Source organism: Balaenoptera acutorostrata, chromosome 8, assembly GCF_949987535.1.
Source record: "Balaenoptera acutorostrata chromosome 8, mBalAcu1.1, whole genome shotgun sequence".
NCBI lineage: Eukaryota > Metazoa > Chordata > Mammalia > Artiodactyla > Balaenopteridae > Balaenoptera > Balaenoptera acutorostrata.
The window spans coordinates 61,723,805-61,738,665 of NC_080071.1; the positions used below are offsets into that span (position 1 = coordinate 61,723,805).

Here is a 14,861-nt window from a genome sequence, read left to right on the forward strand (position 1 = left end):
ATAGCCTTCCTAGTCCAGATCAAGGGCCATTTTTACCATAAGCGATGTTGCCTGGTAGCTCATTTGTCACTCATTGATGGTCCACATTTGTCAGATTTCCAGAAATATAATTCTTGGTCCATTTTCCTATAGAGAAGGAGAAAGGGTTTTTCCTACCCTTTGTTAATCAGTATTCACAGTAGTGATAGTGAAAATTTTCAATCGTAAAGATGTTTTTCCTTTTGCAATTTTGCAAGATATCCTTGGAATGATACTGTGGCATAGGGTGAATATCTTATTTTTCAACATTTTTTCACTTAATATTTTGTATCCATTGATGATACTTGCCTGGATCAGTTATTTTATTGAGGGTTGCAATATTGTGGTCTTCAAATTCTATCCTTACAGTTCTATCAGCTGTTGTATTCTATAAAAAAGAATTTTCCCTCATCAACTGGGGATAAACTATAGCTGTTCCAAAAAAGACTGGATAAAGTACTTAAATCTTTCCCTTTTACTGTCTGTTTTCAAAATGAGTTCAAATAATAGTTACTTCTAGTGGAGCAAATAAGTTTTATTTCTCTCTTTTTTGTGTATCACTGTGGACTCAATGACTTTTATTTATTCAGTGTTTTACAATCAGGTTATAGTTTTTGATGCTAAAATTATTCCATACTTGATCACTAAGAGCATTTTATCCTATTCAGTTTGCCTTTTCATTTAATTGAGTCTTTTAAAACACAGAAGCTTTAAATATTAATGGAATCTAATTTATAAATTTTTTTTTATGATCTGTGGTTTCTGTGCCTTACCAAAGAAATCTTGGTTACCTCAAGGTCATGAAGATTTTCTCTTATGTTTTCTTCTATTAGGTCAGTTACCTGTTTTGAGTTAATATTTTCTATCTAGCATAACGTTTTTCATTATTGTTCCAGCAACATTTGTTGAAAAAGCTCTTCTTTCTTCCATTGAGTTACCTTGGCACATTTGTCAAAAATCTGTTGACCATAAAACATGGGTTGATTTCTGGATTCTCTTTTTGTTTCACATGTCTAACTTTATGCTGTTACCACGCTGTATTGATTATTGTGACTTTATACTAAGTCCTGAAGTCATTAACCTCCAACTTTGTTCTTCCTTTTCAAATTGTTTTCACTATTCTGGATCATTTGCATTTTTATATATATTTTAGAATCCATTTTTCAGTATTGTTACAAAAAAGCTTGCTGGGATTTTGATTGGGATTGTATTGAATCTATGGAACCATTTGAGGAGAATTGCCACCTTAAGAATATTGAGACTTCCAATTCATGAATCTGATATATCTCATTGTTTATTTGTATGTTATTTATTTCTTTAACCAGTATTACGTAGTTTTCAGCATATAGATTGTGCACATATTTTGTTAATTTATCCCCAAATATTTATCCCAAGTACTTGTAGATGTAAAGTCTTTAAAATAAACTATTGCAAATTTTTTGAAAAGCCTTATCTTCATGACCTGTTTTTTGATAATGAAATGTCCCTTCGTATCCATGGTAATATTCCTTGCCTTGCCTTGGTGATATTCCTTGCCTATTTTGTCAGATATTAGTATAGTATCTGACACTCCAGCAATCTTATGATTAGAATTTGTTTTCTGTATGTCCTCTGTGGCTGAATAGAACTCTATCATCTGTGGGAAATCTGACATTTCAGTTTACAACTTCTTGGTAGATTTTTGCCTGTCTTGTGGGATTTCACACTATAATTTAGGACTGGTACTTGGACTCAAAGTGAGCCCTTTGCATATTTCTGGATGGCTTTCTCTATATGTAGAGCTTCCTCCACTCAAGTACTGCTTTACAAATTCCAGTTACCTAGGCCTCCCCAAACTTTTTATCTGTCTCCTAACTCAGCAAACCGCCATGTTCTTTTAGGGTTCCCCTTTTCTCTGCATTTTTTCAGAAAATGTCTACAAACCAGAAGCTGAGGTGATCCTTGGGTTCACTTTGCTTTCCTTCTCTTGTGTATCACAATACAAGGACAATTTCTAGAAGCTAAAAATCTCTAGAGCCTATTTTTTCCAATTTTCTAGTTATTTATAGCAAGAAAACGTGTAGTGACAGTTACTCCAACATAACTGGAATGACTTAATTTTTTAAATGTAAATTTCTATCAATACATTTTAACTCAAAATTGTTTCTTTTTGGTAATGTTTCTTATGTATAAAAATTGGATATAATTCTATTGTTATAGTCTTGTCTTTGTGTGTGATGTATGCAAAAGGATATTTATTACTGGATTGTTAGTAGTATCAAAAGAAAATGGAAAAGCATAAACGTTTATCAGTAGAGAACTGGTTAAGTAAATTAAGGTACATCGTTGTAGTGGAATGCTCTCTAGTCATTCCACTACTGATGAATAATGCAGATGTATATGTTAAGATGTAATAATGCCCAGAATGTATTAAGCATAATGTATTAAGCAAAAAGCATAATGCAGTAATATATGTAGAGCTTTTTTGCTTTTTTTTTTTTTTTTTTTAAGGTGTGGGGAGCAAGGTGGATTGAGGAATAGTTTAGAGGGAAACTTGCTTTTCCTTGTCAGTTCTTTTATGCTGTTTAAATTTTTCTGTGTAATGTGCATGTATAACCTTTTAAAAACAATAAAATTATGGTAAAAGAAAGGTTACTATTGGTACTAGAACTTTAGAATATTGGCCCTGAAGTGGACCCAGGAAATCTTTTTATCTAACTCTTTCAATTTTATAATTGAATAATAATAGTTATACTAACAAGCAGTAGTACTAGTAGTAAAAAGACATCTAGTTTTATTTCAGATTTGGGTTAATTTGTAGCTCTGTCACTTAGTAACCCGATGACTTTAGGCACCATATTAAATTTTGACCTTCCATTTGCTCATTTATAAATGAGGGCAAAATATCATCCTCGTATGGAGTATTATGAGAATTAAATGAGGTAACATAAAGAAAGTATCTAAAATGCTCCCTGATTGATGGTTTCTCTTTTCCTTTCCTGTGAAAAAAAATGCATGTTTACTTTGCCTTTTAACAAATTTTAGCCTTTCACAAATCTTTTTTTTAAATTTTGTTCTGTTTTGTTTTGTTTCTTATAGTTAATTTTTACTGGAGTATAGTTGCTTTACAATGTTGTGTTAGCTTCTACTGTGCAGCAAAGTGAATCAGCTACACAAATCGTTTTTGATGTTTCTGTGTCAGACATTCCTTAGAGATCAGTCATACTATGAAAGAGAAACCTTATTTATTTATTTTGTGTATTATATTCACAGAATGTTTTCAAGAAAGTGAGCATCTCAAGGAAAGCCTTAAGTGTTGCTTATTGCATCTCTTTGGAGCCATTGTAGCTGGTGGGCAGGTGAGGAACATGTTGAAAGTTAACCTATAAAATGATAGTAAACAGTGCAAAAAGTTTTCCATGGATTATTTAATGAATTCTTTGTCTCTTTAAAAATTTCATGAACCATACAAGTATTTTTTTGAGTTTAGATCTTGTTTAAAATTTAATTTACTTACTTCTTTTATTTATTAACTTCCAAAAAACCTAATAATATTAGCATTAACAATAAAATTACTGCATAAATAACTAGATTTAACAGTTTTTGGTATTTGAAGTTCTTAGTTGTATTAACTTTCAGCTTCCAGTTCTTACTTTAGAATATAGAGGATAGTCATCCCTGTTAGTTCATTTGATGAAATAAAACTCTAGCTGTTTGATTTCCTAAGACATATGAATTTAGTCACTCTGCTGTCTATTCTTAATTATTAAATGCATATATACATGGATTATATGCATTTTTCAACAAACTAAACTAGTTCTTAACTTATTTATAAGAAAGAAGTTCTAGTAATTTTATTTTTTTAAATTGAACATCTTAAAAGCTGTCTGTAGTAAACCTTGAATCTAAGTACTAGTTGAAAACAGGATTGTAGTTCAGAAGGAATATTCTACTTGTTTTGTTTAACCACACAGTTTAGATCAGAGGTTTCTAACATATTTTATATCACATACCCCTTTGGCAGTCTGATATAGCCCCTTGTCAGAATGTTTTCACGTGCCTAAAATAAAATACGTATGATCACAAAGGAAACTATACTGAAATGCAGTTACTAAAATATTAACAAAACAAATTTGTAATATAGTAATGTGCTTCTTTACAACACATCAAATGAAAAAATACAGCAGCAAGTCTAGTGACTAATTAATTTCAAAGAAGAGATGAGGGTAAATGATGTTTCAAGACACTACAACAACTATAATACATGAAAATGTATATGATTTCTATTGATGACAAAAATCACAGATATTGCTAATAATACTGCTTGGGTTTCCTAGTGGGCCACCTTGCCTTCTCCTCTGCACTCTAGTAGAAGATAAGAGTCTCTGTAGTGAGAGGGATGGTGACCAGAATCCTATTTTTCAGTTTGTTTGCTTTGTCACCTTCCTTTATTAGCTAATATCCTTCTTTTGCTTCAGTACCTCCCCATTTCCATCATATCTCCACCACTAAGAATAAGAATTAATAAGTGTACATGAGTAAAATTAGAAATGACATTGTTTTTCACTGATGCTGAAGCTGGTTGGATCCTATTCCCTTTTTGAATATACCCAGACTTGTTCTTGTTAGGGCCTGGGGTAATCGAGCCCCGAGAGACCTCCAGTAATTAAAACTCACATGGAAATCAAATAGGTTGGAAGCCCAATTTATTATTTTATGTACTGAAAATACTCAAAATCCTTATAATCAGGTCATAGCTATAGTTACAAATATATTGAAATCAGAAGGCTGTTGAATGTACCCTCAGTACAAGGGTATTTAGATGAATAGCTAAAGGCATAATAATGGCTTGTCACAGAGTCAAAAAAGTCCAGTGACTGGTCTCCCTTTCCAAAGCATCATGCCTGGCTTCCCACTGGCATATTTATTCTTTTTGTGTGCTATGTTAAGAGCGGGGGCTCTGGAGCCAGACTGACATAGTTTTGAATCCTATGTCATTTCTAACTAGTTGTGTGACCTTGGATAAACTGTTTACATTTGTTTAGTTCCTCTATTTGTAATGTGGAAATAGTAACACTTATAGGGCAGTCATAAGGACCAAATGACACATAATGTATGTAAAACACTTAACAAAGTGCCTGTGCTTATAAGAACGAAGTATATCACAGGGGTATCAGATTTATGATTCCTTGAAAGTAGCAGTAAATACTGAAGTTCTAGTAGCTTAACTTAGAAGTGTACCTTTTTTCTTTTATTTAAAAAAAAAAGATAGCTGTAAGCAGTCCAGAGTTAATCTGGTGGCTCTGACCTCTTCAGGGACTCAGGTACCTTTTGAATGTCAATTTGTTATCCTTACTATTATTTCTTGTGGTACAAAATAGCATCTGGAGTTTTGGCCACCATGTCTACATTTTGGGCACAAAGATGGAGGGGGAGGTGAAGAAGGAGACAAATGGCAGGTGCCAATTATCTTTGAAGGAGATACTGAAAAGCTGACAGTATCTCATTTGCCAGACTCCATCAGATAGCTGCAAAGTTGCAAATATGGTCAGATAAAAAATTTGATAAAACTTGTTTCCTCAGCCTCCTTAGCAGCAGGGGAGGTTAGGAAATGTAATGTTTATTCCTGGTAGCCATGTGTCCAGCAAAACATCAGGGGTTCTGTTAATAAGGAAGCAGAGGAAAATTGATGTTGGATGGGCCATCAGCAATTTCTTCCATAGTTGCACTTGTTATTATTGATATTATTTATCATATTGATAATCAGTCCAAATGGCCTAAGTGTTATTACTTTCAGATGATTTTACATAATTATACTCTGATTTATTATTTATGAATTTAACAATTTAGGGCAACATATTTATTTCAAGTTTAATGGATCACCTCAAGTTACCAGTTACTTAGAGTTTCAGAAATATGTTTGTAGAATCAGAGCCAAGCCAGTCCTCTTATATATCTATATTATTTGGGATAATATGATATAAATGATATATGTCATTTGCTATAACCAACAGAAAACCTGAGAGAGGCTTGGCCAAATTGACGTGTTTATTTTTATTCTTGCATAAGAAATCCAGATGCAGGCGGTTCTGGGATAGCACAGCAACTCAATGATATCATCAGGGACTAAGGTCCTTGTGTTCCTGTTCTGCTCTGTAGCCTGCTACTTTAATTCTGGGGCTTGTTTCCTCATGATATAAAGGTGGCTCCAAGCTTCTTGTCTGCATTTCAGGCAGGAAAAGGGGGAAAAAGCCAAGAGCAAAGGATCCTTCCCTTTTTTATTTGTAAAGTGATATCCTCTTCATGGTCTACTGGCATATATTCTTGACCAGAACTATGTCACATGGTTACCCCTAGCTACAAGGGAGGGTGGTACGTAAGTTTTCTACATGGGCAGATGACTATCTGAATAAAATCAGAATTCTATTAGTAGTGAAGAAATGAAGACCTAATATGTATAAAACACCAGCGGTGTCTGTCAAAGTATCTGTGTAAAATTTTTTCAGTGTTGATTTATAAAGAAAAAGTTATCTGCAGATTTATTAAATTCTCTTTGTTTTTGCAAACGTACAGCACTTCAGTTAGATTTGGGTTTCATTTTTATTGTCTCTCATGTTTCAGAGGAATGCTTTGCAAGCAATTTCTCCAGCCACCATGGAGGTTCTCATGAGAGTTTTGGCCGATTGTGATTCTTGGGAGGACGGAAATCCTGAAGAAGTGGGTAGGAAGGTGGAACTTACTCTGAAGTGCCTTACAGAGGTGGTACATATCCTTCTCACTAGCAGCTCTGATCAGCGTCAAGTGGAAACCAGCACTATTTTGGAGAACTATTTTAAATTGCTAAATTCAGATCATTCAGCTTTACCTAATCAAAGGAGGTCCAGACTGTGGGAAAGCCGGTTCATAGCTCTACAGATCAAAATGCTGAGTGAGTATTAGATGAAGTTTATTATATTCAGTTTTCTCTGAATCTAGTTTTTTTTTTTTACCTTTATATTCTCCATTTTCATTTAGAATTCAAGGCCATTGTATAGAAAATATTGATTGTTTAATTCAGATATTGTGTGACTATTTAGATTTGACTTCAAAATAATATGGAATTGATTTGTCTTTCACATATTTGCTTTAACAGTGACAAAATCGAGCCTCTATGTTCTCTTTTGAAAGTTGTAATCCACTGAAAGCATCAATGTTAAAAAGAAAATCAACTGTGATTTTGAAATTCTAGGAAAAGTAAATTTTCAGAAAGTGCCATTTGTAGTTTCTAACCTATGGCAAAGAGTCACATATGATCAATTTTTTATGTGCTTCTAATACATCTCTGTAGAAATCACTTCAGCATGTCCTTCCTTTTGAGGGTTTCTGGTTTCTTGTTTTGTTTTGATTCCTCAGATCCTCTGTGTGTATGTGTCTTGTTTTTCTTTCCCTCTCTTTGTGTTGGTTGTTTTGTGTCATTCTGTGCTTCTTTCTCTCTCTCCCCCTCTGCCGCTTCCCTGCAAGCTCCTTCACCAGTATACGTGATTTCTTTTTGTATTCCTGTGAGCTTGATAGGTACTAATATTATTAACTGAGAGTTCCTTTTTATATAAGTAAAATATTTTCATTATAGCTAAACTAGAAAATTCAGATAAGTGAAAAAAAGTTTTTATATCCTGCCACCCGACATAACCAACATTAATGGTTTGTTGTATAGCCCTAGAGACTTTAAAAAATGTTTGTGTGGCTATGTGTGTGGTGTCCAATTTAAAAATATTGGACATCAAAATCTCAGTGAAACTTAAATGATTCATTACAACAGTGTTTTTGTAGGAAAATAAGATTCATCTTATATAGTTTATTCTTTTATATGTTACAGCATGTCATGTTTTATAATTATAAATTATAAGTTTATAAGGAAATTTGAGTCTATATTGAATGGACTTCTTTTTTATTATGAACTTGCATATTACCTATGTCAAATGTCCCTTGATTTCTGAGTGGGGACATCCTTTCGGTAGGAAACAAGACCAAAGCATCATCACAAATGGATTAATTACCTAAGTCTCATTTTCATGATAGCCATATGTTAATTTTATACTATAGAAATGAGACTATGTTGCCAAACATAACCAAGTGTTGCTTATTCATAGCAAGTTGGGAACCACAGTTTATTACACCTAAGTTATAATGGAAGAACACTTAAGTAAATCTCTGGGAAATATATATCATTCTTATATATAAAAAAATAAATATTTTTAATAATAAAGTATAAAAATGTTCACTTTTTTTTTTTCACTTTTCTTCTCAAGTAATAAGTACAGGTTTTGTTTTCTACTCCCCCTCTTTATTATTTCCTATTAATTTACATCTGTTTGTTAGCCAAAAAGCCTAAATTAAATATATGGCTAGAGTGAATGTTTCTGTCATCCCAGATTTTCCACTTTATTAATGGACAATTTTGTTTTTAATTTCCTAGATACCATTACAGCCATGTTAGACTGCAGAGATAGGCCTGTTCTTCAGGCTATTTTTCTTAACAGTAATTGCTTTGAACATCTCATACGACTGCTACAGAACTGCAAGGTATTTTTCTATTATTACTGTTATTGTTGTCTTTGATTTTAAGAAGCTGTTATTTTGTTTATGTTTTGATTCTATTTTGAGCATATTATAACTATAACTAAATTTTTTTTATTGTGGTAAAATACACGTAACGTAAAATTTACCATCTTAATCATTTTTAAGTATACAGTTCAGTGGTGTTAAATACATACACGTTGTTGTCGCAACCATTTCCACCATCCATCCCCCATAACTCTTCATCTTGTAAAACTAAAACTCTATATCCGTTAAACAACTCTACATTCTCCTCTCCCTTCAGCCCTTGGCAACTACTATTCTTGCTGTCTCTGTGATTTTGACTACTCTAAGTACCTCGTATAGGTGGAATTATACAGTGTTTGATTTTTTGTGACTGGCTTATTTCATTCAGCAAAATATCCTCAAGATTCATCCATGTTGTAGCATATTGCAGAATTTCCTTTCTTTTTAAGACGAATAGTATCTCATTGTATGTATACATATGTATATACCACATTTTGTTTATTCATTCATCTGTTGATGGACTCTTGTGTTGATTCTACCTTTTGGCTATCATGGATAATGTTGCTATGAACATGAGTATACAGATATCTCTTCAAGACCCTACTTTAAATTCTTTTTGGTATATATCCAGAAGCGGGTTTGCTGGATCATATAGTAATTAAATTTTTAATTTTTTGAGGAACCACCTTACTGTTTTCCATAGTAGCTGCACCATTTTACATTGCCACCAGCAGTGCACAAAGGTTCCAGTTTCTCCACATTCTTATCAACACTTGTTTTCTTCTTCTCCCTCTCATCCTTCTTCTTCTTCTTCTTCCTCTTCCTCCTCTTCCCCTTCCTCTTCTCCCTCTTCCTCCTCCTCCTCTTCTTCTTCCTCCTCCTCCTATTCTTCCTCTTCTTTTTTTTTGATAATAGCCATCTCAGTGGGTGTGAGGTGGTATCTCATTGTAGTTTGATTTGCTTTTCTCTAATGATTAGTGATGCTGAGCATCTTTTCATGTGATTACTGGCCATTTGTATATCATCTTTAGAGAAATGTCTGTTCAAGTTCTTGGTGCATTTTTTAATTGGGTTTTTTAGCTTTTTTGTTGTTAAGTTTCAAAGTCTTTTTTGTTATGCATTGTTAAAATTTAGTATGAGCATTTGATGGCCTATGTTTTTGCACTTTTGTTTCATTCAAGATTATTTCATTAGCATTTTCATGAGTTATGATTTTAATATTTACATCTTATTATATTGAGTGGATGTACCATAGCTTACTTAACTATTCCCTATTGGTAAATTCTTAATTTGTTTCCAATTTTGTTTGTGATTACATAACTCTTTAAAGTTTCATAGGACAGAATTCTATTTCTAGTACAATCATTAGATCAAAGGGCATAAATTTTTTTAGGTAGGGAACATTGTGTGAAAACTTACGAATAACTGGAAAATGTAGAAAAGTAGAAAAATAAAAATACTATTAAGGTTCTTGATGTATACTTCCAATTTGCTTATTTGTAAAAGTTTTTACTAATTTACACTTGTAGCAGATTTGTGTATAAGTACATAATAACTAATATCTCTGATTATTATATGTTTCCATAAATTTCAAGATGGCACCAGAAACCTTCTTGAGAAGCCTTTGAAAGTAAAACTACTTCAAAGAGCTTTTACCTTTCTATTTGAAGTATTCCTTTCATGAATTCCCTGTTGAAAAATACTGGGGGTCCCTTCTGATTCTGTGAGAATATTCCAGAATAAGAATTTTAACGTCAGCTCCTTGAATTTTTCCACTCTGTTAGGAGGGGTATCGTTGAAAACATTTATGTCACTATATTGCTTAACTTGTAGTAAAATTGTGAAGAATAGCATAAAATAGGAAATGATATATTGATAAAGTAAGTCATAATGAATATTTATGAAGTCAACAAAAGCACCAAATCATCACTGTAGAGTCAAGATCTCTCTGTCCACCTTTTAAAAATCATTCTTGGGAAAGAAATCCTAGGGAGGAGAAAGCAGCATAAGAGAAATGTTTATAAAACCTTCTGTTTGTTGTAAAAATGCAGCATGGCTTTATCAGTTATAGAGACAACTTCAGTGATAAAGGCAAGATCTCACATGTGTAGAGAACCTGCCAGTCACACATTATGGAAGGATAAATCACTAGGATAAAATAGTTTCTACTAAAATTTTTTGAATGCATTTATACAGTATATGAAACTGAGACATAGTTAAAAATCTCTATCAATCATGGTCAACAGTATCTTTTTTAAAAATACAAAACTGTTTGACATAGCTGTCATGATGGTGAGCTAATATTTACTCTTTCTTCTATGTTATAAGCCAAAGTTTCTTATCATTTAGATCTAGAAACTTGCTGATAGTCATACCATTTTAAAATTTAATTATCTGTTACCATTTATCACATTTTGTTTTGAAACAGGAAATAGTAGAGAAGAAACCCATTTCAGAGGGGAAAGCTAGGCTTTGGGACCTGAGCCTTCTCTCCTGGCAGTAGTCTTTATTTGTGGAATATTCTAGTCAGACTCCCTGTAGATTCCTCACTAAACTTTAGACTTATTAAGTTTTTTTTTTTTTTAACATCTTTATTGGAGTATAATAGCTTTACTATGGTGTGTTAGTTTCTGCTTTATAACAAAGTGAATCAGTTATACATATACATGTGTCCCCATATCTCTTCCCTCTTGCATCTCCCTCCCTCCCACCCTCCCTATCCCACCCCTCTAGGTGGTCACAAACCACCGAGCTGATCTCCCTGTGCTATGCGGCTGCTTCCCACTAGCTATCTGTTTTACGTTTGGTAGTGTATGTATGTCCATGCCACTTTGTCACTTTGTCCCAGCTTACCCTTCCACCTCCCCATATCCTCAAGTCCATTCTCTAGTAGGTCTGTGTCTTTATTCCCGTCTTGCCCTTAGGTTCTTCATGACCTTCTTTTTTTTTTTTTTTTTAAGATTCCATATATATGTGTTAGCACACGGTATTTGTTTTTGTCGTTCTGACTTACTTCACTCTGAATGACAGTCTCTAGGTCCATCCACCTCACTACAGATAACTCAGTTTTGTTCCTTTTTATGGCTGAGTAATACTCCATTGTATATATGTGCCACATCTAGACTCATTAAGTTTTAAAAACAAGGGGGGGCCTTCCATGGTGGCACAGTGGTTAAGAATCTGCCTGCCAGTGCAGGGGACATGGGTTCGACCCCTGGTCCAGGAAGATCCCACATGCGCAGAGCAGCTAAGCCTGTGTGCCACAACTACTGAGCCCGTGTGCCACAATTACTGAAACCCACATGCCCAGAGCCTGTGCACCACAACGAAGAGTAGCCTCTGCTCGCTGCAACCAGAGAAAAGCCCGCGCGCAGCAACGAAGACCCAACGCAGCCAAAAATAAAATAAATTAAATAAATAAACTTATTAAAAAAATAGAATAAATTAGTTAAGGTGATTTAATAAAAAAAATTAAAAAATAATAAAAACAAGGGGGAACCTTTGAAATAAACTGCCCAACTCTTTTATTATAGAAATGGGGAAATGTGTCCTAAGAGATTAAGTGATTAGCCCAGGGTTTAACACTAATATATGATGGAGGTAGGATTTCTTACCCAGGTATTCTGACCCTAAGTTCATTGTTATATGTAGTTTTGTAACTGTATTACTGGTACTTAAGGTCACTGTTTAGTCAGTAGAAAAAATGTTTTCTGTGCATTAAATATAAGAGAATTATAGGTTTTATTTACTGTATATACAAACATATTTGATGGAGATAGGTGATATGATTTATGAATATATAAAAATGTTTGGCGTCTTGTGAAAACTTAAGTTCCCAGTTGTGTTATAGAATGCTACAGATGTCTATGATTGATTTCTGTTTAAATTGTTATTTGTTAATAAGGAATGAATCATTTACTCTTTTATATAGTAGTACAGAATCAAGACAATTCCTGATTTAAATATTCAGACCCATTGGAAGCATTATCAACTAACGCTTAAAGTGTCATAAACAATTTATGAATTACACAGAAAGCTTTAGGCTGACTGTTGCAGTTTCTATGCCTTCTTTTTGCATGAGATTCACCAACCAGTTTAAGTACACATTAATTTCCTTGAATATTTGTGTAAAGACTTCTGGGCTTGTCAAAACGAGTTTCATCATACTATAACATATTTAAAATACAGTTCCATGGAATCATGTATTTAACTTTTATGATAGGTATGATGAACTTTAAATATTTAAGAATTATTTTGTTTTACTATATTGAATTTTGAAAGGGGGATATGCTTTGAGTTAATGTAAGTTTTTTTTAAGCTGTTCAAAAATATTTGAATTAATGTGAAGAAAATAACAGCAAATTTCTAGTAGCAAAGAGTAGAATTCAAAACCATTACATTGACTTTAGCACTTTGCTAGTTGAAATCATTTTTTCAGAAATATATTGTAAATATATCAAGTTCCGTTTGAGGACTTAAGTCATAAGATTCTGGAAAGCTTTTGATATTGTGGTGTCACTCATCTTCTTTGATTTGTTTTCTTTAATTTCTTCTCTTTCTTCTCCACATCTACTCCTTAAAATCAACTACAACAAATTTATCATCATGACAGTCTTAGTAAGAATGAGAATTTATGAAAGGAGCAACCAAGGGATACTTTATGGAAAAGAGTGTTAGGGGTGAATAGACAAAATGGTGTAGTTGAAAGCCTGACTTTGGGAATCATACCTGTCTGGATTTATACACATTGTCTTAGTGACCTTGAGCAAGTTTCTTTTCATTTTTTTAAAAATAGGTATTTATTTAACTTCTAGAACAATACACAATCAGTATAGAGATTTTGGAGGAAAAAAGAAGCATAAAAATTTTTTTTGCAAAGCATATATATAGTATTTAAAATGTTGCAAAATATACATAATATTTCTGTATATATTTTTAATGTGGATGTATTTTCCTTTACAAAATTGGAATACTACTGAATATTTTTTTATTCTGCTTTTAATTGTGTTATATCATGAGTCTTTCCATATGCCATCATATATTTTTCAGAAGATTGCTTTTAATGACTACAAGTATTTCAACCCAGCAGTTCTCAAAGCATGGGATCCCCAAGATCATTTTAGGGAGTCTGCAAAGTCTAATCTTAACAAAATTTCTTTTTGAAGTTAATTTTCTTCTTAAACTGTAACCAAAACAACATTATAAAAGTCTGAACACAAAAGCAGATAGGAGAGTTCACCTATCTTCTCTTAAGTCAGACATTTAAAGAGATTTGCAAAAATGTAAAAGCAGTGCCATCCTCACTAAGGTATATTTTGGAAAATATAGTTATTTTTCATAAACATGTTATTTATATAAACTTGTAATGGATTTGTTATTGTTATTTTTTGAATAAATAAATATTTTTAAAATGCCTTGATTTTAATTTCTGATATGGTAAATATTGATAGATGTAACCCACATAAATAAAATTTCAGTTCATTGGGGTTCTCAGTAATTTTTTAAAGAGTGTTAAGGGGTCTTCAGACCAGAAAATTTGAGGATTTCTCTTTCAACCTATGGATGAACCATAATTTATTAATGTATTCTATTATGTTGATATTTGACTGGTTTCTAATTTTTTGCTGTTGTAAACAGAATTTAAGTGAGCATTTCTTTTACAAAATCTTAGTGTCAATTTCTGACTGTTTCTTTGAGTAGATTCCTAGAAATACAATTACTGATTTAAAGAGTAAGAACTTTTTAAAAGAATCTTGATATGGATTGCTTTCTGGAAAGACTTTACTTATTTTTACTTTCATCAGTTTTGAGCAGTCCTGTGTTATTGCACCTAGGTAATATAGAATATTACTATTTTAAAATCTTTGCTGATAATAATAATACCAGTTTTCATTTATTTAGCCCTTGTTGTATGCCAGTTTCTAGGCTAATAACCTAACATGGATTATCTCATTTAATCTGCATGCCAATTTCATGATATATTATTCTTTTCATTTCTGAGAAAACAAACTCGGAGAATTTAATTAGTTTTCCTTAAAACCAGACAGCTAATAAGTAGCAGAACCAAGATTCAAATCCAGGTTTCTGATTCCAAAGCCTGTATTGCATACACTAATCTATTTTTAGGTTTAGCTTTACTTATGCTCTTGCATAGCTTACTATTATCCATTTTATTTTATACTGCATTATTTGAGCACATTACTGGATTTTTGTTTTCAATTTCTGAAATGATAGTAGTTCCTAAGAAGAACTTCCTTCTTAGGATGCTCTTGATAAACCCC

General features: G+C 32.7%; 1 protein-coding gene across 4 annotated transcripts in view; it reads left to right on the forward strand.

Annotated features, from left to right (window-relative positions):
• The window catches only part of NBEAL1 (neurobeachin like 1), a 184,373-nt gene that overhangs the window by 41,443 nt on the left and 128,069 nt on the right, over positions 1 to 14,861 (forward strand). For all 4 annotated transcript variants that reach the window (XM_057551127.1, XM_057551126.1, XM_057551128.1 and 1 more), the window contains exons 8-10: positions 3,271 to 3,356; positions 6,619 to 6,925; positions 8,453 to 8,559. In XM_057551127.1, coding sequence (XP_057407110.1) covers positions 3,271 to 3,356; positions 6,619 to 6,925; positions 8,453 to 8,559 — 500 coding nt within the window. The remainder of the gene's footprint in view (positions 1 to 3,270; positions 3,357 to 6,618; positions 6,926 to 8,452; positions 8,560 to 14,861) is intronic.